Source organism: Aspergillus brasiliensis (assembly GCF_001889945.1).
Source record: "Aspergillus brasiliensis CBS 101740 unplaced genomic scaffold ASPBRscaffold_2, whole genome shotgun sequence".
Lineage (NCBI taxonomy): Eukaryota > Fungi > Ascomycota > Eurotiomycetes > Eurotiales > Aspergillaceae > Aspergillus > Aspergillus brasiliensis.
Window position 1 is genome coordinate 2,051,196 of NW_027137443.1, and position 27,696 is coordinate 2,078,891.

Sequence of the window (27,696 nt, forward strand, 5' to 3'; positions counted from 1 at the left end):
AAATGAGGTAGGTATGAAGGAAACCTTCCAGAAACTCTTCTGTCCCTTTCTGTGTTTTCTCTTTCTTTCTCTGTCGCGCGTCCTGATCAGTTTTACTATTTCGTTTTCCCCTCTATTTAATCCACTTTTCTTTTTTTTTACCCCAAAATCTTTTTTTTTCTATTTATTTCCTCTGAAATATACTTTTGGGAAAAGTAGATTAATCTCTGGGTCAGTCTCCGAGATGATTTTCTGGGTCGGACTCAACCAGACGAGACCCAGGATCAGTGGGGAGGGTGTGAGGGGTGGTGTGGATCCGGTAAATAGTAATATCCCGTCGTATTACATCGGTATAATACCACTCACATACATCGCTGTACTTTACGGTTTCCGTATCATACCAACTACAACGACTACCCCAGAGAGAACGACTAGTTAGCTATACTCTATGCTAGCTATCTAGTAGCAGTCAAGACTATCAACTATCTCTGCCACATTCAGTAGGGCCCCAACAGTCATAATAACCTGTTCCTCACATTCCAGCCGTTCGGATATCCAGAACAACTCCTTTGCTCGGCTATCCTGCCTTGTGGAACCGGTGCATGGGACGCAATAATACATAAGAGGTATAGAAGCCACCTGCATCTATCACTAACACCGAAGCGACCACGATACGGTGTCAGTCCATACAATGGAGCTGGGGCCGGACGCCATGAAGTGGGTTCGAGCCGATTTCCGATTTCCCAATGAACAGGCACAGTTACTAAACTCGGGTCCTACGTCATCCTCCCCAAGAAACGAAACGCAGAAACAGCAGTGCACTGACAGCCCCATGACAGAGCGAAAAGGAAATTAAAAAAGGAAAAAAAAAAAAAAAAAGGTTCATTGACTTCCCATGCACCGTCGGTGTGTGTCCAGCCCTACACAGTACCCGGGACGCTTCATGGGCGGTACCTTAGCAGTCAACGATCAGCCACAAATCTGTAAGCCTATCCCAAGCCAATGGTACTAACTCAGGCATCCATACAGATATGGCAGTAGTGGTTCTTTTGGGTTGGATGTGAAATGAAAAGTACCTTCCTCTCCCTACTCAGTTAGGTTACTTAGTTACCTATATCCTCTTTGAGTATCTATGGCGCGGCTGTGAACCGCGGTTATAATGCACAGCGTACCGAATATGAGTCTCAACAAATATATGACAACTTCCTAATACACTTTGCCGATAACATACACTCTTCTCGTCATGGAGAAAAAGAAAAGGGAAAGAAATGGAACATTCCCGAGGCTCGCAGCGGAGGGAGGACAACAACACTGATCCCGGTTTTCGGGGAAGGGCGTCTCCTTCCTGTCTATACGCGAGGGAGACCTGCTGCTACAATTCCTGCTACTGCTACTGCTGCTGCTGTGCTCGCTCACTCCCTGCCTCGCGAATATCCGGTCGCGGACCTAAACGAAAATAAGAGGTATCTAGAAACATCTCTTGGATTTCCCTCCTGCCAACCCCGTTTTGTCCACCTTGAGTGGAGCCACCGAATTGACATTTAATTTCACCAGAAAAACGGACTATTTCCGAAGTAGGCATCTGGCCAGATCACCTCAGTATTGATCTGCAAGCGTTATCACATGGCACCAATGTCGTTATATGATTGACGGTACCCGCGTCCTGGGTAGGTAGTAGCGCTCCTTCCACTGCCTATCTATCTATTCTGACAACGCATCTCTTACTCAAATCAGATTCTACGGTCTGCAATTGGCCTCGCATAACTCCCATCCCGACATGGGGCAAGAAGGTGAGAAAAATAAGAGGGCGAGATGAGATGGATCACACACAGCTGCGGGCAGCTGGGACCCAGGCTGACTGGCCTTGGAGAAAGGGAACGAGGTGGGTAAAGAAACTATCAGTGCATGCTTGGAAGTGAAACATCCCGACTTCCCTAGCGACAGTTATGGAGTCGAAATGGAGTCGAAGCTGGGCCGGGAGCTTATTCTGTCGTGCACGGGGTCTCGCTGGGGAGCATCGAACCATGAAGCGCCCACTAACCATGGATATGGGCAAGTATGACACAAACCTGCGCCAAGCACGGACGCATAAGGTTTGGTTTCACACTGCTTGATGCTGCAGGTCAACAGAAGAAACGAAAACTAACTACTGGATAGATTCACATCTCAGAATATTCATCTCACCGATGAGAGAAAATCCGACTCTGCACCTTTCTTTCGAGCGTCGACGGCTGATACTGTATCATACTGTGTACAGGAATTGTATGAGATATGTAAAGGGATGTAGGGCTAGACCGACGCCGATTGCTTGGGATAACGTCCCGCCAATCAGAAGCATGGGATGTCGGACCCCGGGTCACGTCGGACGGAGTTCCTCAGAACCTTATTACCTAAACAGCCGTGTCGTTGGCCTCGGGAATGCGAGAGTTGACACTCCCGTAATTAGCCTTAGTCAGATGGGCTACGTTAGCACCCTCCTTTAGTCCATTACACACAATAGTCGGCCAATACTAATTGGGAAGACACCTGAAGGGGAAAAGACAGAAAGTTACTAACTTAAGGCACCGACCAAACGGAGCTCGCCTAGTAGTTTTCTACTAAGCTACATGCCGACCATGGACGACGAAAGCACCAAAAATATTGAGATGTGTTTCCTCTTTCGAAGACTAAGAAGCACAGGTTACGTCATGTGTCTCAGGGGTACCGGGGGCTGACAGTTCATGCCTGCCATCTGGAGGAATTTCAGAGCTGATGATTGCTATAGTACCCTAGTTACCTGGAGTGGAAATGATAGGTTCAGTTTAAGCAGAGTGTCGCGCGATAGAATTCATAGCAACGCGCCATTTGATTCGTTGGACGACTGCTCCGAGTCAAGGGGAGGAAGATAGACCCGCGCCGGATGCACCAATCGCCGGCTGTCTCACGAAGACGGGAGGACCCCAGATTACATCATAACATTCAGGAGTTCCTTTTTTTTCTTTTTCAGCTTACACAGTAATAAAGTAGCAAATCCTTTTTAGCTATTTCGGCGTTCTCCACCCAGCATGCGCCAGGTGCATTGCGGATTGCGCATTGCGCATTGCCGCATTGCTGCTTTGGGATTTGGGGTAGTACTTTTTTTTTTGACAAACGTCATGGACGGGATCGGTCTAGACGCGAGCAGCATAGCACAAGCAACAATTACACCGTAGAATGAGATGGCTACTATGTCTGTCTCAAGAGGTGAATCGCAAATCAATGCAATGCAATGCGATGCAGTCTCTTTCCGATGATAAACTAGTCAAATCATGCTAATGACTCAGTCGGTGTAGATAGTTAATGAGCTGACATATATTATATTCTATACCCTCGATTACTATAGACCAGTCGTGATGCAGGATCTTCATTGAGGAGTATATTGTGGCTGCTTTAGTACGTTTTGGAGTCAAGCCTCCCTTATCGTGGGGGGCCCATTCTAAGGAATACCCTCCCTGTCATGTTGTTCTTATCTGTCTGTCACTCTGAGTTTGTCCACTACTGGCATATAATAATTCGACAATAAATGTCAATCCTATAGAAACAGGTTTATACTGCTGCTTGTGGATTCGCGCCCGAAGCGAACCCTCCGCTTTAACTACTAGGAGTAGTATGCGACATTCAACAATAACTATAATGATACTATATTCATCCGCAGACACCCGGAACTCGTATTCCATTACTAGTACACTGCCATGGATACGCGAATAAACCAAACCACAGAATAACATCGATACAAACCAGCCTCAAACACCTCAAATACTATATACCTATTACTTTGCACCCTTCTACAGAATAAGAATGAAAAGAAGGACCTAGCAACCCTGAAGATTAAAGCAAGGCACACACGAGCCGTCCCCCCAACATCAATCCTCCTGCTACTGCTACTACTACCGATGCCGGTACTACATCGAAGCAATATTATTCGCGGAAGCCACTTGCGCAGCTAACACCTTCTCGTCAATCAGTCATGTCGTGATGCATGACAACATACATGCTTGCATGCTTGCTTACATCAACCAACTGGAGACACTAAGTAAGTACCTAACTTACCACTGTCCTATGGAACGAAAACCCTTAACAATGGATATTATAGCCCGCATTCGGTAGCACGGAGTATGTTCAACCATTGCTGTTATTCCTAATGAAATGACAATCATCCGATAGGAGAAACACGGAAAGTATATACTTGCATACATGACAGATAGACATTAAAGGGGGATGGAGGGGGGAAGAGGGTGTGTAGATACATAACATACCGTGCAGACGAAGGCTAACACGTTATTCGCGGATAGTATTCCCTAGAATTTCGATCGCCCGGAAGAAATTGAATATTTCGATTGTTGAATGATCATAAAGAGACGAACGGAACAGAACAGAAAAGAGAAGAAAGCATAGAGAGATAGTATAGTATTTCGAAACACGGGATAATAGTTACACACAACCAACCTCAACCAAACTAACGTGTGATACAATAACCTCTAGACTATACTCAATACTACCATATCCACAACCCAAACCAAGAAACCACCCATCCCAAAGATCCATTCTTCTCATCCAGTGGATTCTAAATCCGGAATTTGGAACAACCATCCCAGCTCAGCCCAGACCAGTCTCCGGTTAAGTTAGGAAACACAAAAGAACGGCACAGACGGACAAAAACCGACGGACGGGGCCACAAGGTGTGTGTGCCACTGTGTGAGTGTGTGTGGCGGATGCGAGTTGTGGATGTTACTCCGTAGTACTAGTTTAAGTGGTTCGTTCGCAACTGTCAAGACCGCATATAATCTCCGGAGCGAGACAGGCGATTATAACTGGTTGATTTGAGAGGGAAAGATGGCATTGCATTGATCAGGGATTGGTTTTAGTGGAAGTGGATATAGGTCATGGAGTCACTAACTAACTAACTAACTACTAAAGGAGAAAGGGAATGTCTAGGATGATGATACTGATAGGGGAAGAAAAACGGGGCTGGTGGCGTTGAGCCTGGTGGGCGGCCCCCCTCTTCCGTCGGGTGAGGTTATATCAAGTGGTTAGTATTGGAGTGGCGATGTATATTTGGTGGTATATGCTTTACATACATGTTTTATCTCTACAGTGTTTTTTTTCTTCCTACTGTAGAGCGGGATACGATAGCTTTGACCAACTACTGGCTCAACCACTAACAAAGTAACTAACTAAGCGGAGCGGACGAAGAATTAACTTTCAACTGCTAAATGCACACGGCAATGGATAACTCACAGACCACAGCAGAAGTACTTTGTGAAATCTCAATGTAAACTCTCAAAGTTCAGTAGGACTCCAACATGATTTGCCAACAATAACTAACAGAATACGTTTACTTCATGATTCTGAAACTCAACCGGCATTACCGACTCCGGCAATGAACTCATAAAAGATGAGGCGAACGAACGAACGAGCGAGCGAGCGCATGATGCACGACATGGATTCCCCAGTCCAGACAGTCAGTCATACTAGGTACTAACTACCCACACACACCCCCCGCGGAGAGTAAAAGATCAGCCAATTACGAATGAAGTAAGTCAAACTATGGCAGTGCAACCTATGCTCTTTCTCATTCTCTCTTTTCTTTCCCTCTCTGTAATAAATTAATATCTTATGGTTTGATAAGTGAAGGCGTGAGGCTGTGTGATCCATGGTTCTGATCGAATCAGAAGAGGTCACGCACTACCCGCTCTGCCGTCCGACGCGGCAGAGCAGAGTTGATGGAGGGAGAGAGGCAGAGAGGAAAGGAGGGTGCAGGGATGTGTGTGGCAAATATCAGTATCGACAATCCGCGGATTTGGAACTTAGTAGGTTAGTAAGTTAGTAATTTTAGTTAGTTGATGTCCCTTCCCGTCTGTCTGTGTGTCTGTCTAAATGGAAGCGGGATCGATCTACTGATTCAAACAATCATTCGATCGATGAGATGAGATTATGACTCTATCATTACGTGTTAAACGAAGGGATCAGAGATCATTCTTTACTATATCTAGTATACTTAGTTAGCTAGTGCTTAAACTACGGAGTACTCCGTGCCCGTGCCCGTGCTCAGAAGGTTGTCGCAGTCGAAGAGTAAGCAAGGTGAGACATTTTGCTGAATGCGGATAGTTACTTTATGTAGATTCGGGATTCGGGATATGCTTAAAAAAGTACCGACTTTCTTTCTTTCTTTTTTGTTGCCTCCGTGGTGATGAATTAGCTGATGTACAGTTATGGCGTGCCCCTTGGCGGTCGGTGGGGGGGTGTGTGTGTGCGTGATCGTCTCGATTAGTTACCTAGTAGATCAGTGGGTGACAGGCAGACAGATACTTTATGTAAGTAAGTGAGTAGACGAGTTGGGAGATCTACTTACATGATAGTTAAAGTCAGTCTAGGCGAAGAAAGGAAGGAAAGTACTTACAGAAGCAGTCGAATTACCTACCTACTTCATAGTTCTATTATCATTCCCATACGATAACTTACACTGTAAGTAAGTAAGTAGTATTTCATGGCTTAAGTGGCGCATACATACACTACTATACATAGGACGGCGGAAAGCAGAAGAAGATCAAACAAAAGAGGAAATACACACCATACCATATAGGTAGGATCTCAATTGAATTCCATTTCTCTGAGGAACTATTGTCCCATGGGTCGCAAGAAACAAATCCCCGGTCAGGTAGCAATACATACATACATACATACATACATGTGACTGAAGATGGATATTCATCCGTTTCGGGTAAGAGACTGGTAACTACTACTACTGGCTCGGGAATATAGATAGATAGATAGATAGATAGTAGATGGATTTGCAGATGGGAACTATCTACAGTACTTTAATAGAAATTACAATAAGGGATGAGAAGCAAATAGCCAGTTAGTTGACTCAATTTACTTACTGCACTCCCATTCCTCCCAGCGCAGCAAAGAATCGATTGATTGATTGATTGATTGATTGATTGATTCGAAATAATCCCATTGTGGCGTAGATAGTGACAGGACTAGTTAAGTTGCAACTTGGCTTTATTGATCCCGTACTAAGTACTGAATTAGTTAACGTTAGATTCAGCCCTTCTACAAATCTTGACTGCTGCGTCCTCCTTTTTATTTGTCTTTTTTCCCCTTGCGTGGAATCAATGTGGAATGTTCGAACGGTCGCTCACTACTCCGTACTAGTAGACTACTTGCTTATTTGCTACTACCATGCTGCTGATGCCCAATGGGTAAGCCATTCAGTGCCTAAATGTTTCTTGATTTGATTGATTCTTCTTGGTCCCTTCAATAAACACTTGCATAGTTACATACAATACCTATAGTTACCTACTATACTATACTGATAATACTGGTCCAGCCAATACAACCGTTACTGAATTGTCGGGTTCTGGTTACCTGAGATGAGGTGGTAATTACCGGATGGTACAGGGTAACTAATACACAAAGTAAGCAACTATAGTTAGTAAATAGGGTGTGTGTCTATCTAATGGATGTAGGGAGTAAGTAAGTAAGTAGTCATAAATAGAGTAGATAGTTAGGCAGGATTAAAACCTTTAATCGAGATACTCCGTACTCCGTTCAGACTTCGCATCAATTGCTATACATGATAAGCCCTCACAGCATGATAGTCACTACTAACTACACTAAAATCCCCCAACAAGTTTTTCTACGTAGCAGCAGAGAAAACAAGGGTTAAGCAGAACTACTTAGCTGTCTCGAAGAAGTAAGACAAGGAAGCTTTGACAACTATCCGTTCAGCAGCCACCAAGCTGCAAGCAACCAAGTAAGTAAGCATGAAGCTCGATCCCGCACAGACACTCATCCATCCTTTAATCCATCCACATCCCCAACAGCGAGTCCTACTCTATCGATCCATCCATCCATCATCAACGGTTTTCCTACTACTATACTAGTCTGTTAGAGGAAGGAGGACAAGCCGTAGATCAGTATTTTAAAAAGACCAATCCTCATAAATACCTACAGTAACCTAAGTACTCTACTTATTCCGCATCCAGTAAGAAGGTTTTCCATTGGCAACGAAGAGCAAAAGAAGAACCTCGAGAAATTAGGGAGGGGTCAAAAAAAAGGAGCAGGTGACACACAACGGAAGGTATTCCAAATACCCAACACTCAACCATCCAGCCATCCCCAATCAGTCAGCGCCACCCCATCATCCACCCATCTTGGCTGACTGGATGGCGTTCGGTATGGCTGACACGGGACAGATCCATTGGTTGAGGGTTCCAAGGACTGGGTAGGTACCTGACGCCGTGGCTGAACCATAAGGCTGATGGCGATCAAACAAAACTAAACTTAAGTAACCCAAGGGGGTGCTGGGTGTTGTTGCACTCACTAGAAAGAGAAGAGAAGGAGAGGAAAGGAAAGGAAAGGAAAGGAAAAAAAAGAAATGGTGGTTGATCGATCGACACACTAGAGCAAGCAAGCAAACAAGCAATGGAGTAATTGCAGGTCGAACTAAAAGGGGTAAGAGACATGCGTGACTGGATGGAAGAAGCAATAGGAGGCGAGATGAGGCATATTGAGGCATATTTGGGGAGGGATGAGAGATTTCCGAGGTTTGATCTACTGAGCGACTGGTGCATGATGATGACGGGCGTACCTGTAGATTGGTTGATGTAGTCATTTGAGTCTGCTGGATGAGGCTAAAGAACTTCATATGCTCGTGGTCTGATCTATCGTACTGTAGGCAGCATGAATGATCACTGCTTCGGACAAACGACTTCACCATCTCTAACATCCTCTAGATGCAAGTCATAAATGGTATGTCGGGTCCTCAGATGCTAATGCCACGCATATTATCCGCATGCGCATCGTGATCCGCCTTTCATTTGTTGGGGATCGCGATTGAGTGTAGCAAAGCTATACTGAACGGTCAGCCAGCCACCAGAAAGGCACCTTATCAGAAAGAAGGTGACTTGTCTTAGCTGTTCCGACATGCTATCTCTGATGCATCTATCCGCCATCAATTACCCTCGTTCCATGTGCATATTCACTACCCAACTTAACGGCTACATCGATCTCAAAACCCACGATCAGTGCCATCAACTGGCAGATGCAGAGCATGTGCAATTATCTATGGGCCATTCGGCCGACTATTATGTCCCCTAAACAAATATGTCCCCAGTATGAATCGCCATGATCCAAGTCCCGCTTATTTCATGGCATGCACCGTGTGCTGACCCGTTCCATATATTCAGTAGCAGTCCTCAGCACAATGCTCCGAACGGGCAAAAAGTAAAGGAAAGAAGATATGACAAAAGAAACGACAAGGAATGAAGGCCACCGCAACTCCCGGGCGCCGCCCAATGTAGACAGGTCAAGACTCAAATGGCAAGCAGACAAGAAGAAACAAGAAATGTAATAACATATAGACACGTGCGCGCGAGGGCGCGGTGCAGATATACTGCGCAGCTGTAGTCTGCCAACGGTTCCGCTCGATCATCGGCCTTCGCAGAAGCACTTGCTGCTGGCCAACAGAGCTCGTCGAGCTTGGACCGAACCGCAGGGACTTCAGACGCAAGCGCATATGAATTCATGAGTGAAAATCATGAGACGGTGCATTCGGCAAATGGCATAAGGCGCATGCCCAACGTTGAGTGATCTGATGTGAAAACCGTCCTCCGAAATTAGGGCCAGGTGGTCAGATAAGGTCAGGATCAGAGAAGCAATGACTCGCAGGACCTAATAAGCACCTAGTGCGACTGTTGGTAACACGATTATGATTAGCATGCAACGATCAATGCATGATGATCAGTGAAAAGCTGTCGATCCAGGGTCCACTGGACCCGGAGATGCCGGCGATCTTATACCCAAGTGGGGGAATCAGAGTATACCTGGATTTTCGTTAGTAGAGGCAATTCTGAATTGAAGATAGATAGGGACGTTCATACCCTGAGCCTCCCGTGGCGTTTCCATATATGCCAGACTTCCTGCCCTGGCTGGTCAAAATCTCGATTCCATCGATCCATGCTCCAGCACGGACATAGAAACCAAGTATGATTTCACCTCTGCGGGTATCTGTCAAATTGTTAGGCCATGTTCGAGCGTGAGTGTCTCAGGATCCTAACGATAGACTTACCGAGGACAAAATCATCAGCCTTTCCTCCACGATTGCCGAAGAGCTGGCTCGTAGCATCCTCATAGAAGAACTCCAAACCATAGAGCGCATTATCATGATATATCCGGATGGAGGTAAGAATTTTAGTCGATGACGCAGAGGCACAGTCAAGTAGCATCTGCTCTGGTTCACTACCTTCAAGCTGCGCAAGGCCCACCTTGTTTCCTCTGTACCCGGTATGACTCTTGGGAAGCTTGACCAACGACTGCTTCGATTTTAGATTACTGACCGAGTCGATATTGTGACTGCCAAGAGCGCCAGAGTAGACGACCACCCGGATGGACTTCTTCTTTTCTTTCTCCGTACCGTACACGCGTTGCCGCAGTTCGCTCTCCGTCACCGTGACCTGCTTTGGCAGACCGTTGCTGCTCGACTCGCTGTTCAGGTATTCGATGAAGTTGTGGCACACGTTGTCGCCTTCAGCGTAGAGCTCCATGAATGCGATACCCGTCGAGGCGGTGAACACGACTTTACCGTTCTCCACAGGCCAAACCGAGATGCTATCGTCCGAGCCCACGGGAGCATCGCCAGGAAGTCGGAAGCAGGGATGGAACCGAAAACGCAAAGCGTCCAGCCGATGCCAGCTACACTCGTCTTGAGGTAGGCACAATTTAAGGCCTTGTGTCTTCGTTCGAGTCGCAAAGGGCTCACGTGTGAGGAAAGACCGGTTGAGACGAACATAGTCCCGGAGCATGATACCCGACTCCTGATGGGGACACCCAAAGAGATGCCCGACTTCGTGGAGATGAGCACCAATACCGATATTAGCGGCTTCCCAGCTGGAACCGCCCTCGCCGGAATCGTTAGCCACATAATCTGTGTCAGTCCTGGTGCAGTCCGACAGGGCGTCCACAACATCCTCCAAGCTGGTGGGATAGCTCTGTAGGCTGTGGGAGCCAAATATCGCGAGCTTGAGATCCCCGGAGCCTGAACCCAGAGCGGCGTGGCCAGTGATCGTCTGGGTGCCCACATCCCAATGGGAGTCGAGAAGCAAGACTGACACGTACTGCTTTTGACCGGGTCGAAGACGGAAATGGTCTTTCACCGCATCTCTTGCGATCCGGAACAGCTCGTCCTTGTGGGTAGCAGACTCATTCTGCTGGGCAAGGTTGAGATCTCTGAGCTCTGCGACCGTCTTGTCAGTCCGGACAACGTGAACCTTAGCCTCGTTCCGCATCTGGCCATTGAGGGCATCACGGCGGCTCAAAGTGCCTGCTTGCCATTCTTCTTCGAACCGGAAACACCGACGGCCAAAATTATTGCGGAACATCTGTTCCCCAGTAAATGCCTGCCAAAGGTACGCCGCCATGCGGTATTTTTGGATCGCAGTTTCAAGACCATTTCCTTCCCGCTGTTGTCTTTCTGGCACGGCGTCGAATGTCCCATCGGAGTCCTTTCCGAGCAGGACGACGAGGTGCAAGGGCGGCGTATTGACTAACGGAAGGTAGTTGATACAGATATACGACGTATGGACGGTCTGGTGCGCACTGCCGGATGAATGCTTGGCCGTGACAAAGTCGAAGCGCAGGCGATTCGGCCCCGGAACCAGGTGCACTAGGGTCTTGAAGTGGGCGGAGGTGACGGGCCATGGGACCGAGGGAAAGCTATCCTGATGGTGGGAAACCGTCACAGTTCCGTCCAGCGGATGTTGTCTGGGGTCTCCTATTTGGCCATACACCAGCAGTACCTTCTGATGAACCTGTGAGCGAGTTAAGACAAGTCAGCTTGAATACGCTCATCGACCAATAACCAAGGACTGAAGAAGAGAGTAGCGAAGGAATACAAACCCAAGAGTTATCGGAAATAGAAATGATCCTCGGAGCATAAGGAGAGGAGGGAGTAGGCGACCGCACAGCCCCATTGACAGACATATTACTGCCAAACTGCAGCGAGGAATCAAAGTGGTCAGCCTAGGAACCGCGCCCCGTGTGGGTCAGACTTACATAGGCGCTATTCCGCTGCGACGGAGCCGTGAGAAGGCCGGGGCGTTGAGGAGGCGCAGAAAGAGGAGACACGGCGTTGTTGGAGGTGCCGTTGCTTTCGCTGAGGGATGGTAAATTGGGAGAAGAAAGGGTCGGCTTGATTGACGAGGGTGGAGTGAGAGAGCTGTAGGAGGCTGTTTCAAGCGTGGATGATGATTTCCCCGAAGTCATGTCCCCATTGGATTGAGACTCATTGGACTTTGTCTCTGGCGCCGACTTACTGGGGTGAAAGTTGGCTTTCGAGCGACGACGGAGCTGTTTGAACAACGGCATGGTGGGCGATGTTGCTGGTTGCTGTTGCTGCTATCGAAGAAAGAAGAAGGTCGGAGTGGGTGGTGGTGGACGGGGCAGTAAGTATACCGGAGAAGGCAAGAGTAACCTTGCCTCGTTTTGCCTTCTTCAGGAGGAATGAACTGGACTCTTCCAATGAGAAAGCCAAGTAGAAGTGATCGGCCAGGGATAGAGATGAACGAGCGACTGCAATTCCCACGCCTTTTTTTTTTCTTTGACGGAGCTTATTACTGTTTTTTTTAATCCTTTTCTTTTGTTATTATTAACGAGGAATTCGTGGACAGCTCAGCGTTGACGACGACGAGATGATCGGAGAAAGAGGAGAGCGACCGTTTGCGGTAGCGAGTGACGAACGAATGGCAGAGACACCCCGCATCAACCAGAGTGGCATTCAGGAACCGGGCGAGGGTGAAAGTATAAACGAGAGCGAAGGCTGGAATGGAACGTCAAGTGACAATTGACTTAGCGGGAGTCCATTTAGCGAGCTGGCAGGAAGCAAATGGAATGATGGGGAGGATCAGAAAAACGAAGGGCAGGTGAAGTAGAAACTTTAGAGGGAGGGGGTAAAAAAAAACAGGAATAATCCCAGAAACAGGGAACGAGGGACTTTCCGAGGGGAAGAGGGAAAAAAGAGGGGAGAGGAGAGGGGGGCAGGACAAGGCAGAAACACTCAGAAGGGGGGAAGAGAGGAAGGGAAGAGGAGAGGAGAGGAGAGGAAAAAGGGAGAATAGGGAAAAGGAACGAAAGAGAATAATAATAATTAATTGGCACAGCAAGCAAGCAAGCAAGCAAGCAAGCATGGAGAAAAGAAAGAGAGAAATCAGGATGGAGTCGATTAGTGCCTGGACTAAGAGCTAATCGCGAACAATAATGTCATTGGTATGTGAGACAGCAAATGATACTAACTCAACTACAATCTCACCTGTCCTCAATCGGCGTGGAAGAGGACCTAGATTCCGTTACTCCTTTCGAACCCAAAGCTTGTTCTGTTCCTTTCTTGTCTCATTGCGTGGCTTGAATTTAGTTAGTATTTAGTAGCTAGCTAGCTAGTTAGTTATATAGTGGTAGCCGGGTCCAGTTAGTAGTAGTAGTAGTGAGTTAAGTGGTTGTTACTGTCTTCGGTTGAAATCAGATCTGACCACTAATATGACGAACTAACTCGGTTGAACGACGTTGATTATCGGCTCATCTTCCCTTCCGGCCTCCATCTGTTTCCATCTCATCTGGAAAAAAATCAAATCAAACCCGATCATCGGTCTCGGGGAGGGCAGATTGTTTCCAAAAAAGCAATACACAAAGCCCATTCCCGTCCCTTTTTAAGATCGAGTGTGAGAGGTATAGTAAAAAACCAATTTGGCACCTCTCTCTGACCAGCCCATGATGATAATAATTAATTATCTTTCTAATTATACTAATATAATGACGATAGTAAAATTCATGCCACTTGAAATAAGACAAATGAGAGAAAAGAAAGGGAAAAAAAAAAAAAGAGTAAAATTGGTCCAGGCACTAAAAAAAACGCAACTGCCACTCTGCAGTGGGGCGCATCCAGCTGCAGCCATCTTGTCCGTTGCGAATAGACAAGGATGTGTTACGTAGGCTGGATGCCACTGGCCAACGGGCGGGAAGAGATAGGCTTCTTGGTTTCACCGTCTCACCACCCGAGACGGTGGAGCCAAGACGATCGCCGGCTATATTTGTCTCCGTTGGCGTTGCTTTGCTAGTTAGCTGCTGGCTCTTTTTGCTGCAGCATCGCACGGCTGCTCCTGCGTGCTGACTAGCAAGTACGGTACGTAGTCCGAGCTAAGCCAGCAAGTCAAATTTGCCTCCCTCCCCCCAAATGGGGCTTTTATCTAACCCTTAATGACCCTGGCCGGTTATCTGGCCCCGGAGTAACTTGGAGTCTCAAATTTCAGGGTAGACCTGGCCTTTGCGCTCTGCAGGAAGGCAAAAGGGTAAAAAAGGGGGTAGATAAGAAAAAAGATTTCCAGTAAAAGTTGGCGACAAAGATAACTACTACTAGTTAAACTAGATAGGGACCGCGCAAAGAGTCAGTGCTTTGTAGGGACTCTAGGGAGAACATGGGACCCCTTTAAGTCTCACCAACACTAAAGCAGTAAAACCAAGAGTATCTCTTATTTAGTCCCCAGCACGTCCATTGGAAAGGGCATGGGACTGCGAGGACGGTACCAAGTTCTTCGTTCCAAGCACAAACCAGTCACCAAGAAGTTATCTAGCATCGGCGTGTGGTTGACATTGTTCCAATTGTGTTTTGTCCGTCATCGTTGCCCCCACCCCTCTCTTCCCTCTTCCCTCTTCTTAATGTGTGAACCATGTTACAGATTTCATTCTGACTTCCCGTTTCCATAAGTTGATTCTATGAATGCTTCGATGGGTCCATGCATCACGGAGTATCTCCGGACTAGAGCGAAGTACTAGACTAGCAGGAAGAGAATAACAAAAGACGCCAGAGCCCCAACCACCCAGCTATGAAGGATGGTGAGATTAGTGTATATTTGGTGCCTTCGGGGGTCGTCATCCCCTCTTTCCCCTTTCCTTATCAGCCACAGCTGCCAGTTTGCCTGGAAGGCCTGAGATTACCCGGAAGGGTTTAGACCCTGCAGGAGGAGACGGGGCCAGTCCGCTTGAAGCAGGAATCCAGATCCATCCATCCCCAAACCAAACCTTGGATGGATCCTGCTAATTTGCTAATATCCCTCCCAGTTACTCCGTAGTTAGTATCTCGGTGGCTCCCTTGGGGGCTGCGAGTCGGCGTCGGAGCCTGCCACCTCCTCTTGTCCCTTATCACACGCCCTCAAGTTGGTCGGATTGATTCGCTCCAGCGCAATGCCATCATCCGCCCAGATCCTCGCGTATCTCATGCATTTGTTGTTCTGGTTCTTGTGGGGTTTAGTCCCAATCAGAACCTCTCGCGGACCTTTTCTTCTTCTTAGCTGTAGGAGCACCTACTACTTAAGTGCTTACTGTAGTTAGTCGTGAGAGAGGCTGTGAAGATAGTACCTCTCTGCTAGGTGCATGCTAGCCGCTCTTCGTACACGTCATGCTTTTTGCATTCCCTGTTTCTTTGGTCCTGGGGTTCCATAGCCTCGTCCCGTGTCCATTTGTCTCTAATTATCAGTGCTTTCGCAAGCTTTTGCTCGTCTCTAGCAAATCTCTCTCACCCTGGTTTTTCATTGCACGAGAACCACCAGTCTCCACTATCGTAGGGCTGGCTTGCATTCCACCGTGTCTCTCGTATCCCGCTGAATAATCATGGCAATCAATCTGCTAGTTAACTAATGAGCTTCGTAGCCAGCTAACGAGCAAACAGCAGTTGATCATTCCCTTAAGAAGGCGATCTCCACCAGCGGGTTTGTCTCAGGAGCACAAGGCAAAGAGCAGAGACAATTGCGGCATCAGAAGCAACGGCAAGATGAGTTTAGAATGTCGGGTATCACTGCTTGGGGTCCTACATACTGAACGCCCGGTCCAGCCAAATCCGAAGCGTCGCACTGTCGGCCCATAGCTGCCGCAAAGGCGTGTTTACAATGATCCGCATGCTCAGAAGAGCTTGCTCTGACGGCTTCTTCGTGACTTGCTCTTTATACCAGTCGGGGGTGTTCTTTGAACCATGACGGGCGATACTCAGTGATGGACTACCGTGTTCATCGCACCCAGATACGATACTGTTAACAATAACCATTTGGATATAACCTCCCCATCTGATAAGTATAGGCAGTCCATGTGTAGAGATGCATTGGACAAACTCTACCGTTCCAGCACTGGGCATAACCCAGAGGGAAGAAGAGGACGGTGTCAAGGACGGAGTATACCCACGGTCGGCCCGCCATCAATCAATGGAAGGATTGTTATTGTGTTCGATCGATTGCAGAGGAAAATGAGGAATTCCTCTCCACAATTGCACGACTGAAGAAATGCTGTGGGCTGAGACAAAGAGAGGGGCAGGAATGAATGGATCGGAGAATTCTGTGGCATGTGTCTGACCAGTGGTGCGCTGGTGCATTCCGAGATGACCGCAGGAATCATTGGTTCAGAGTGGACGAGAGTTATCTGCCGGCTGCTGGCTGCTTCAGAGAAAGCGAGTCGCAGCGTCTCCTTGTGTATCTTTGGTGTATCAGTATAACTTTAAACCCTCACAAGTGATGGAATATAGGGGATGTACAAAAGAAAGTAATAAGTGAAAAAGAAAAGAACAAACTCATGTCGATTAGGAGAATGAGATGCATCAATTATCAAGTCTGTCATCTGTAAGGAATTCAGCTGCTATTGATGGCGACCGGGGAATCCATCCGTCACAGAAAGAAAAAAAGACATCCCTTGGCTCAACTGGCGACGATGGTACCCTCTCTTATCCACCACCCGCCCTCAATTGAAGAAACTTTTTTGCCCTTTCCGCATTCCCAGCACAAAGACCGTTTCCTTTGATGTTGCAGGTTACCCAGGCAGGACCAGACGACTTCCATACCAGCTTCAGCTTTCTTTCGCCGCTTCCGTGCCCGTGGGCGCTAAACGAAGAAGGGATTTCCCCAGAGTTCGTGGCTGCTTTAGGCCCATAGCCTCCCTTCCCTTTGCTGACCCGAGCCCAAACTAACCTCACTAAAACCACCGACTAACTAACTAAACTTGCCTGGTTCACTAACTACGGCTCTCTCTGAACTCACTGGCTGGCTGGCTCGTCACTCCGTTCGCCAATTGAATCCCATTGCAGTCTCCTCTTCTCAGCCTTTCCTTCCCCCTCTCTTGTGCACCACCAATTTGACTCCTCCACTCTGGACTTGGACGTGGTTTCAAGCCCTTTTACTCTCCCAGGGCCCGCACCTCATCTGCCGTCTTTGGTCGATGTCCACTGTCAGAGCTCTTCTATCGGCTGAATAGCGCTCCCTGTCCTCGATATTACCGAGCAATGGCTCTTACTCAACCGTCAACTTCGGAGAGGACGATCCGCAAAATTGACATTGCCCAGGTATGTGAACGCTTTACTCGCTCTGCATGAAGTGGTCTGATTTTTTCCGTTCCTTTTCCTTCCTCCCTTGTCTGTCTGAGCCAAGTCTAATGGATTGGGTTTCTTTACCACTAGGTGTCCCTCAGCCTCCAGGATCGCTTAGGCCTCGCCAAAGTCAAGTATCAGAACGGACGTCTACAAGCTCTCGGATCAAATCATAATGGCGGAATACAGGTGTGTTTGGGAAGTGACAGGCCGTCGGATTCTTCGTCGGAGGTCTCGCACAGCCGGAGTGAAACCCCATTGACGCCGCCTCCCTTACCAAACTCGTCATATTCCAAGGAGCTCCCTCGATCGTCTCGGAATAGACATGCAGCAACCTTCGATTCAAAGGCAATGCAGCCCATGCTGTCTGCCAGCCGAAAGCGTCTGCGTTCAGACTCGATTACAGATCGTACGGTCAAAGCTCCGCGGGTGTCTTGGAAGACTTCACACCATCTGCCTGAATCGTCTCCAGGCTTCAATCGACAGCACCTGAACCGACACCTCCCCCTCCCCTTTATGTCAGACATCCCCGAGTATTCCTCGCCGGCATACCCTCCTCACTCAGAAGACGACAACGACCCTGATCTCCCCGTTCACAGTTTTCAACATGTCAGCTCCATGGCAGGCTCTTCACCTCCCCGCACGCCTCCTCCCAAGCACGCCCGTCTATCTCGGAACGACCGACAATTGCGGCACGCAGATGGGGCAGATTTGCTTCTGTACCTGGCCAATTCCCCAACTCCAGCCAAACCTCAGCAGGTTCGGGATTTTCCTCCGTCGACTCCTCCGAGTCAGCACGCTGCTCTGCCGTCACTGACCCCGACTCCTGGCGGCGGCGGCGGCGTCTTCCCCAATTTCGGTACTCCGAATCAACAGTTCAACTTTGCCGACTTTGTGAATGTGACACCCAGTCCGGCCCAACCTCCCTGGGGCGGTCGCACGCCTGGAGGGCCGGCAAGAACACCTCTTGCCAACAAGGAACGGAAGAGATCTAATCTCGACGGCCTGCTGCCCCCGAGCACAGACAGCCCGAGGAACCGCGGAAAGGGGCCTGCCATGGTCCTTCAACTTGGTGAAGAGCTGCGACCGGAAAAAACCAAATAATCCTGGATGTACAGATTCTACCCTTCTTGTCTATGCATTTGCCCTTCCCCCCAACCCCATTGCTTATGACTCCTAATGACTGTTATGTTTCACCCATCTTCATACCCCGCCACTGTAACCAATGTCTAGTCAAATTTCCCTTGTGTTTTCCGGCCACGCTCTGTTGTGGACCGGTATTATCAGAATAATGTACACGTCACCTGTCCATACCACATACCCCTTTTCCTTATGCCATGTTTTCTAAAGGACTTTTGGAAACTGATTTCCTTTGTGCAAACCATCTCGTGTGAACCAGTGCTCGGTTAATCTTGACGTTCGTTGCCCTTACGCTACAGATACTCATGATACTGTTTGATTAAACAAATTACAATCGTACCGATACACAGACTATCGTGCACAAGTATAAACCAGTAATCAATTAGTAGTCGAGTAAGCTTAGACGACAAATTCTAGCCACCAACCGGATACAATCCAGAGTCTACCTCATGACGTCTACACTTGACAGTCCGTGTCGACCATCTAAAATACATCCGTATCTGGCAACCAAAGTAAAATTATCGAATACATTGACGTCACGCAATTCATGGCATTACATTCTAATTTCCACACAACCAGTATTACACCTAAGCTAATGTCTTAATTATATCAAGATCGACTCCAAAAACACAGACTAATACACCACCTCAAGTGAATTGCCCCCGAAAAGGACAATTGCCAAAAAACCTCCCTTACACTAGAAAGAACATAAATAAGACATACATAGAATGATCTTCTCTACGACAATTATCAAAGTCACGAGGAAACTACCAGAAACCCCGCATGCAAATTCCACCCGGAAATGGAAAGAAAACGAACCCGTGTGCGGCTTAACTAAACGAAAAAAGTATGTTTTACGCGACGCGCTCTATTTTTTCTTTTCGTCAGCGAAAGTTTAAATTAAACCGTGTTGATTTCGCGTTCGCGTTAGGCTGTTTTGGGTTTAGTTCTGGCTCGGTTGGATCGGGGAATTTGCTTGTTTGGGGTTAGATCAGATTCGGATCGGGAGGAGGGATCTGGATCTGTACGTATTGGTGGTATTGGGGATTTGGTGGTGGTGAGGGGCACGTGATGCTTTGGGGGGGGAATATGTAATTATCTATGGTGTATCTTGTAATCTTGTAGACAGGAAGTACTTTACTGTAGTATTAAATTATATGGAGATATGTTTTTCAAAACTGACGTTTACAATATCCAATTACTCCTCTTGCCATCCCAAAGCATCCTCAACCGGTCTCTCCTCCTGCTTCGTTCGTTCCGACTGCTTCCTCCATAGATACGCCAAGTAATCAGACGTGGTAGCCTCATCTATTGATTTATCCTCTCGGACTTTAAGAAATCGAGGAAACCGCAGACTTAATCCCCGTTCATCACTCACTAATCCCAGAGCGGCCGTGTACGTAGGACTCAGCGTGATATCTGCGAATGCCATCTCCCACACTTCTTGCGGTTCAAACCACACGTCCGGCTCGCCGTAGTATTCGACGTAGCTGGGGCGGGAGATGACGTTCGTTGTGCCCTCCGCGTACTTGTCCTTGTTGGCTTGGTAGAATTTGTCCGTGAACCCCGACATGCACTTTGTTACGGCTTCGAGACTTCCGGTTTCTGGGTTGCGAACCGCAAGAAGGATCGGTGACCACCATTTTGCTTTGCGGCCTTGGCCGTGCCAGCCGGCTACGGGGATCAGGTCCAGGGTCTCGGATGAGGTGCTGTAGTCCTTTTTGACTTTGAGCCAGGATTCGAGGCGCTTGTCGGGCTCGTAGGTGGATAGAAGCGCTTTTCGGCGAGTATTTTTGGTGGGTTTGCTATCTGCCTTGTTGCTGTTTGTGGTTGGCTGGCCGGGTGTGGTTGGTGTTCCGTTGGTAGCAGTATCGACAGCTGGTGTGTCGATACCTTCGAGATCAGGTTTCGGCATGTTGTCGAGTACTTTGACCATGATGCCTTCGCATTTGGTGTCTGTGGCACTCTTGAAAAACTCTAGTACTGCTTCGGAGTCGGCTGATGTGGCGTCGAGACTTTTCACCCATGTGAACCGTTTGGGAATTTCCACGAATAAACTCCGTAATAGCTCTCTTCGCTCGCGGAATGATCGATCGAGCAGCGGCTGTCCGTTTAGGTACATTAGGTCGAAGGCAAACAGACAAACGTTGACCTTGATGGCTCCGATATCGACGTTCTTCTTCGCACGGTTGGTCAGAATTTGAAAAGCTTGTAATTCCCCCGTTTCTTGGTCCACGGCAACCACCTCCCCTTCGAGGATGAAGCTCGATACGCCTTCTCCTCTTATTTCGGGGACAAGAGACACAAGGTCTGGGTATTTCTCCGTCATGTTCTCCAAGTGGCGGGAAAAGATTGATACTTTGCCTTGTACGTCGCAATGTACCTGCGCACGCTGCCCGTCATATTTGTATTCACAGCTAAATTCGCGACCTTGTAGTTTCGTCAGCATGTCGGACAGGTCCCGTGTGATGCTGCCTAGCATGGGTCTCAACGGAATGTGCAGTTGAAGACCGCAGCGGACGAGGAGCTCATCTGTAGCTCCAACTTCAAGCAAGCAAGGAACGAGGTCATCGTAGTCTGGGTGTCTCGCATACGATGCTTTGACAATCTCCTCTGCATTGCTGTAGGTCTCAGCTAATTCCTCTTTCTTCATCTGCGACATCTCCTGCTGAGAGTAGATTGAGAATTCTGCGCCCTCTGGTTTGGAGTACAGAAAAGCCCTCGCAAGTGCGATGAGCATGGTAGTCTTAACAGCGCCGATGCGGAGATTTTGGACCAGGGTTCTAACGATGTAGCGACTCTCCTCCGCACCACGGGCGTCTTGCAGAAGTTTCTCGACAATCCTTTGCTTTGTCTCCTGACTTCCGCTCCCTTTGCTCATAGCTATCTTCTTGAGTGACTGATAGACACCTTTGATTCTAAGCGGTTTAGGCTTCATCAATGTAAAGGACTGTCTCTTTTTGGCCTCGAATGCCACATCGCCAGCATCGCCGTGCTTATCGTATAGAGTTTTGAGACCTTGACTATTCAGTCCGTAGACCTTTTTGAGTGCTTTTGATATCGAGGACCCGCCAAGCCCCAGCTCCGACTCGTCGTAGGGAGGGGATATTGAATTAGTCGCCAGCCATACTGCGGGGAGCACGCTGGACGGGTCAGCTTCGATCAACACCCGGAGGAAATTGACCAATGTATCGACGATCTTGATGCGACTAGTCGTGGCGTTTGCGAGCACAAACGCCCTGGTCAGGAGAGCGTATGAAGCGTCGCCACCATCCGAAGCCCAGTGTCCTTGCAGCTCGTGCGCATACTTGGAGGCATCGAACGTGATAGGACTCTGGTCGAAAGGAACCGCAAGAGATACAGTGTCTTCCGTACCAGTTGATGACTGCAGTGACAGGATGCCCTTCTTCTGCACTTTGGTCGGTTCACGATCGTTATCGCCTGTGTCTGATTGCGCCGGAGTAGGCTCCGGAATAGGCGTGTCAGCCTGCGCGTTTGAAAGAGCATGCTCCTGATCCCATTCAGCCTGCAGCTTACGAGCAAGCGCCTCATCTGAGAGAGTTTGATCCGTGAAGGTTTTGGGTACAGCTTCAAATGCCTGCTCCGTCTTCTCAGCTTGCTTGCTTGCCTGGCCCTGGAAGAATGACGCTATGCTTCGGGTGCGCTGCGAGGAAGATCCGGTATCTTCCCTCTTGCGTTTTTTAGCTGGACTGGACATGTTGAATATATATATAACTAATTCATATAGGAGTACGATGGATGGCAATGGCATGCGACATTGCCCACCCCGCGGGCTCCATAGTGGCTGCGATGCGGGCGGGAGTGACGTTGTTTGCGGTGGAGGCGGGAAGATGAGCTGGAGAGCAAAAGGGCGGAAATGCCCAAGGCGGAGTTAGCGACACCTCGTCCTTCTCCCCGTGTTTCTCCCCCCGCCAGCTTATCCACAATGGCGAATCCAGCTTCTGCCCTGTCGTCGCATGAGAGGACACGGGTTGAGGATTATCTGAATGATAAGCTGCAGGTCTCTGCTGACTTGGAAAGTCTCGACTCGTTGCTATCGAGTCTCCGAGCCCAGCATGAGCTCCAACGCAAGCAGGTAGAGCAGTACTCCCATCACTATGTTCACGGCAGATTATCCAGAGACACTTTGCTGACAAGCTGATCGTAAAGCTCGCAGAAGCACACGAAGCACTATCGAATGCTACAAAAGCCTCCAACGACCATGCCGAAGCCACTCGGAAGCAAGCCGAAGCATTCAACGAGCAACAAGCCGATATCGACCGACGCTTGAAAGAACTCACGGGGTCCGATGCTAGCGATGAGGCGGCGAAACGCTTTGAGGCGAGCATAGAGAAGCTACGGAGGCTTGAAATCTCGAGGAGTTATATGACCTTGCTCAAGGAGGCGGAAGACCTGAGGTATGGGATTGTAATATGTATTGGGAAAGACAACGGTCGCTAAGCTTCGATACAGCAAGGAGGCCTTGAACAACATTAAAGATCAACCCAGGACCGCGATCCAGCTGTATACCAGACTATACGCTATCGCCCAATCCCTCAAAGATGCTCAGCCGGCTGCAGAAGGAGCTGCCCCTCACCTGGTCGACTACGTGGGGAAGCTATCGTCCGCCCTAAGAGAGCAAATGAGATCAGACTTCGCCCAACGGCTACAGGGAACCATGGAGCAAATGAAATGGCCCTCGAAGGATCTGCACTTTCCGGAGGACATACAGGCACGGTGGGGGGAGAATGTGGAACTGCTTTTGGGCCTGCAGAAACCGTATGTGGCATCAAGATCAACTTCATTGCTTGTGTGTAACCAGTCAGCTATAGGGAGCTCAAGTCCCATACCTCTGTGTCGAAGCATCACGGCGTTGAACCGCCGGTTTTATTGCCACTGGAAGTCATGGTGCATCCGCTCGAATTGCGCTTCAAGTACCACTTCAGCGGAGACAAGCCGACAAATAGGCTTGACAAGGTATGTAATCGCTTGAAGTAACGAAGACTAGTCTCTAACCCAGGACAGCCCGAGTATTTCCTGGCTCATGTTATGGATCTGATCAACAACTTTGGAGGATTCTTCGCCTCATATCTCCAGCCCATCTTCGACCAGGAGGCGCAGAACGTCGGCACGGATCTGGGTTGGAATTTCTACAATGCCTCTCACGCTTACATCACGGCGCTTCTCCCTGTCCTGACGCATAAGATAACCACGTTTCTGCCTCAGATCTCGAACCACCCGCAACTCCTGAGCCACTTCATGCATGAATTGATGAACTTTGACAGCGAAGTCCGCGAGTCATGGAACTACCTACCGGACCCTTACTCCACCGAGGACTGGCGGGGAATGACCTGGGAGGTCCTGACCAAGCAAGGCTGGTTTGACCGCTGGCTTCAGGTCGAAAAGGACTTCGCATTGGCCCGCTACAAGGAGATTGTCGACACCCCGGATAGCGGTCACATCGACTATGAAGGCGTCGACCTCAGTTCCACCAAGCCCACCAAGGCTGCAGTCCGGGTGAACGATCTTCTCGAGACGATAACGGAGCGTTACCAGCCCTTGTCCTCATTCAGCCAGAAGCTGCACTTTCTCATTGACATCCAGATCACCATCTTTGACCAATTCCACGAACGCTTGCACTCCGCCCTCGAAGCCTACCTCGCCATGACCTCCGCCATCGGCCGCACCGTCCAAGGCGCCGACGCAGCCAGCATCGAAGGCGTGGCCGGGCTGGAACGTCTCTGCAGAGTCTTCGGCAGCGCCGAATACCTCGAGAAGAAGATGGAAGACTGGAGCAACGAAGTCTTCTTCGTTGAACTCTGGACCGAGCTCCAAGACCGCGTCCGACAAAACAAAGACGGCGGCAGGAACGTAGCAGGCACCATGTCCATCGCAGACGTCGCATCCCGCACCTCCCAAGCTGTCCACAACAACCACGACCAAAACACCGGTGCATCCTCTTCAGACGGCGCTCTCTTCGACGAGACCGCCTCCGCCTACCGTCGTCTTCGTCTACGTTCAGAATCCATCATCACCTCCACGCTCACTTCAAACGTGCGCTCCGCTTTGAAACCCTACTCCCGCGTTTCCACCTGGGCTTCCATCTCCACGAGTAACACCACTACTCCACTCCCTCCCACCTCCGACCTTGCCCCAGCCATGCGCACTCTCTCTACCGAAATCACCTTCCTCTCCCGCGCACTGGGCATCGCCCCACTCCGCCGCATCATCCGCCAGGTCCTCCTTGCCATCCAGACCTACCTCTGGAGCAACGTGCTCACGAGAACCACTTTCTCCGCATCTGGCGCGGCGCAATTCATCAGCGACGTCGAACATCTCTGCAGCGTCGTTGACACTGCCCTGGGGAGCGGAGCAGGACAACCAACAGCTGGTAGTTCGATCAAGAGTATGAAGAAACTAGCGGAGGGTCTTATCCTCTTGGGGTTGGAGAATCCGGCTGATGCGAAGACTGCCGCCACTACCACTGAAGAATCGAAGGTCGAGGGAGACACACGCCCCGGGCTATGGGAGGTTGAGAAACGGCTCTTCAAGGATAATGAAAGCGCACGGGTTGTGCTTGCGGAATTGGGGATTGAAAGTCTGACGGAGGCAGAGGCGAGGAGTGTGCTTGAGAGACGGGCGGAGATCGGTAATTAGCTAAGGAGGATTCAGATAAGCATCCTCTACTGAGGTAGGAGGTACACCGGGGGTGTATATATGGGCGATAGTAGTTGCTAGGTAGCATGAGATATCCATTGATACAGTTTATAACATGCATTCAAATACAGTATTATCCTTCTAGCTCATCATCTCATTCAGTGTTATTTCCCGTTATATACCCACCCTACATGTATGTACCCTCTATATTTGTAATACCCCGTCTATCTATTGCCCAGACTTTTGTTTCTACGAAATACCCAAAATACATCCACCCAGCCAAAGTGATAAAACTTACCATACTAATAAACCAAGTGACACCTCAAGCATGATGCACCACAGGTCCATGTCCCCTCTCCCCCAACCTCCTAGTCGACACCTCCCCGGCACTCTCCCTCTTCAACCTTTCCACAATCCCCGGTCCAACCTCCTCAATAGCCCGAATCAGGCCCTCAACCGTCTCCCTCGTCGTCTGGACATTAACCACGCAACGGAAGAACTTCCCATTGCCCACAGCATCCTCGTCCCCACTAGGGGGGGCGAAATCCACCATGAAACCCTTACCCACAATAGCATGCGTGATCTGCTCCGTGACCTTACTATTCGCCTTCCCGCGCTCCGTCTCATTCGATACCAGACCGCGCGGGTGCACGAACGCGCGGTTCGGCGCATAATGGAAACACACCTGCAGGCACGGCGGCGGGTTCTCGCTCACGAGGACGAAGTTCGGGTTTTCTTCGACTAGTGTGGCGAGGTGAGCTGCTACGGCGCAGGCGGAGTCGATTTGGCGCTCGTACCCGGCGGTGCCGTAGTAGGTCCAGCTGAGGAAGAGTTTGAGGGAGTCTGCGCGACGGCCGCACTGAAGGGTGAGGTCAGCGAGGTCCCAGACCTCGGGGGAATCGACGAGTAGTTCGGTCTCGCCGTTCAGGGTGTCTGGTGCGGCGGCGGTGTCTTCGTTGTGGAAGAGGTAGCCGGCGGGGAGGGTGTTGGCGAGGTGGAAGCGACGGATGTCGGCGGCCAGGAGGAACGAGCAGGTGACGGGGACGCCAAGCATCTTGTGGGGGTTGATGGCGATGCTGTCTGCTTTTTCGGCGCCGGAGAGCTTCGCCCGTTGTTCGGAGGAGAAGATGAATGAACCGCCCCAGGAGCCGTCGACGTGGAACCACAGGTTGTATTTCTTGCAGATGGCGGCGATTTCGTGGAAGGGGTCGAAGGAGCCCATGACGGTTGTGCCGGCTGTGGCGTTGACGTAGAAGGGGGTGCGGTTCTCGGCGAGGGCCTTTTGGACGAGGGCTTCGAGTTCGGAGGGGATCATGCGGCCTTGTTTGTCGACGGGGACGGCCCAGACGGAGGAGCTGCCGAGACCAAGCATTTGCGCGGCCTTCTCGATGCTGTAGTGGCCGTGGGCGCTGGTGAAGAGCACGAAGCGGTAGTTGCCATTGCCGTCTTTCTTGGTGCTGGGGTAGAGGTTGTTGCGCGCGATGACGATGGAGGTGGTGTTGGAGGCCGAGCCACCTTGGACGGAGATGCCTCCGGCGCGGGGGCCATTGAGGCCGAAGAGGGAGGCGAGTTGCTTTCCGGTGTGTTTCTCAATGACGGTGAGGGCGGGGGAAACCTGGTAGACGTGGACGTTGGTGTTGAGAGCCGCCAGAATAAGCTCCGACGCTACACCGGGGGCGTTGGTAGATGCATATAGCTTGTCAAGGAACCCCTGGTGCCATGTGTTGACTGAGTAGCGCAGAACTTTGCGCAGGACCTCGATGAGACCATCTTGTCCGGTTCCTTGGTCGGGGAGCTCTAATTGAAGGAGTTTCTGCAGCTCTTCTGGCTTCTTGTGTTCCACGAGGGATGTGCCACGAGGCTCGGAGTCTCCATTGGTGCCGTTGTGTAGTGATTGCTGGGCCTGAGGGTCCTCGTCGGCGCTTCGGATGAACGGAATCAGCAGATCTTCGACGGCTTTGAGAAGCTGTAGAGCAGTCAATGCGGTCAGTATCGTGCTGATTGGAAGAATGAACAATGCCAATGCCACACAGACACAGGAGCTAATATTAAGGAATATGCACAAGTTCGTCAGAGGTGAAAATGAGCATGACTCACAGTTTGTACTTCATCGGCGCGACTCGCCGGCGGGGCAGAAGCCATGGATGCGGGGAGAGAGAATGGAGGTGATGAGGAGGGATCGGGGGATATAGATGAGATATTGAGAGTTAGCAAAGGAGAGAGCCCCTACACGACTATGCAACAACAACTTCAGAAATTCTCAAGGAATTGCAAAGAAAAAGCAATCCATGAAGCAGCAATTTTGGCTGTCAAAAGTGCAAGCGGAACGGCAGGCGGAAGAAGAGGATCCACTGAAGTGATGACATTTTCCGGGTATTCGACATCATGACCCAGTCTTTGGTGGAGATCCGGCACTGATGGCTTCAGGAACCATTCACAACATCAGACAAAGACCCCTCGAGACGAGATTTGCATTGGATTTCAGCTGTGCGCTGATAGGATGGTAT

At 49.5% G+C, this 27,696-nt stretch overlaps 5 protein-coding genes across 5 annotated transcripts; 2 read left to right on the plus strand and 3 right to left on the minus strand.

Annotated features, from left to right (window-relative positions):
* Positions 1-9,730: 9,730 nt before the first annotated feature.
* Positions 9,731-12,366, minus strand: ASPBRDRAFT_51787 (zinc metalloproteinase family protein; the record flags this gene model as incomplete). The annotated part of the gene is made up of 5 exons (XM_067626798.1): positions 9,731-9,827; positions 9,885-10,011; positions 10,073-11,810; positions 11,899-11,994; positions 12,055-12,366. 5 exons carry the CDS (start codon positions 12,364-12,366, stop codon positions 9,731-9,733), a joined length of 2,370 nt encoding a protein of 789 aa, XP_067483373.1.
* A 4,942-nt stretch (positions 12,367-17,308) lies between these two features.
* Positions 17,309-18,496, plus strand: ASPBRDRAFT_192297 (uncharacterized protein; the record flags this gene model as incomplete). Its single annotated transcript, XM_067620464.1, has 2 exons — positions 17,309-17,368; positions 17,483-18,496. The coding sequence occupies 2 exons, from the start codon at positions 17,309-17,311 to the stop codon at positions 18,494-18,496; spliced, it is 1,074 nt and encodes a 357-aa protein (XP_067483374.1).
* A 1,160-nt stretch (positions 18,497-19,656) lies between these two features.
* ASPBRDRAFT_38529 (putative DNA ligase I) lies at positions 19,657-22,365 on the minus strand. Its single transcript, XM_067623953.1, has one exon. It carries the CDS (start codon positions 22,248-22,250, stop codon positions 19,731-19,733), a length of 2,520 nt encoding a protein of 839 aa, XP_067483375.1. The 5' UTR covers positions 22,251-22,365; the 3' UTR covers positions 19,657-19,730.
* Positions 22,366-22,478: 113 nt separating this feature from the next.
* On the plus strand, positions 22,479-25,189 carry ASPBRDRAFT_117314 (RINT-1 family protein; the record flags this gene model as incomplete). Its single annotated transcript, XM_067617080.1, has 5 exons — positions 22,479-22,628; positions 22,703-22,950; positions 23,006-23,311; positions 23,365-23,509; positions 23,558-25,189. The coding sequence occupies 5 exons, from the start codon at positions 22,479-22,481 to the stop codon at positions 25,187-25,189; spliced, it is 2,481 nt and encodes an 826-aa protein (XP_067483376.1).
* A 161-nt stretch (positions 25,190-25,350) lies between these two features.
* ASPBRDRAFT_395933 (pyridoxal phosphate-dependent decarboxylase family protein) lies at positions 25,351-27,468 on the minus strand. The gene is made up of 2 exons (XM_067624172.1): positions 27,287-27,468; positions 25,351-27,155 (listed from the first exon to the last, which is right to left on the minus strand). The coding sequence occupies exons 1-2, from the start codon at positions 27,329-27,331 to the stop codon at positions 25,512-25,514; spliced, it is 1,689 nt and encodes a 562-aa protein (XP_067483377.1). The 5' UTR covers positions 27,332-27,468; the 3' UTR covers positions 25,351-25,511.
* Positions 27,469-27,696: the final 228 nt, after the last annotated feature.

What these genes read in the sequence shown, in the direction of transcription:
- ASPBRDRAFT_38529 (XM_067623953.1), bottom strand. Translation starts at nt 22,250, where the DNA reads ATGTCCAGTCCAGCTAAAAAACGCAAGAGGGAAGATACCGGATCTTCC.
- ASPBRDRAFT_395933 (XM_067624172.1), bottom strand. Translation starts at nt 27,331, where the DNA reads ATGGCTTCTGCCCCGCCGGCGAGTCGCGCCGATGAAGTACAAACT. An exon ending in GCGCCGATGAAGTACAAACT is followed by an intron (nt 27,156 to 27,286) that starts GTGAGTCATGCT and finishes ACTGCTCTACAG; the next exon opens with CTTCTCAAAGCCGTCGAAGA.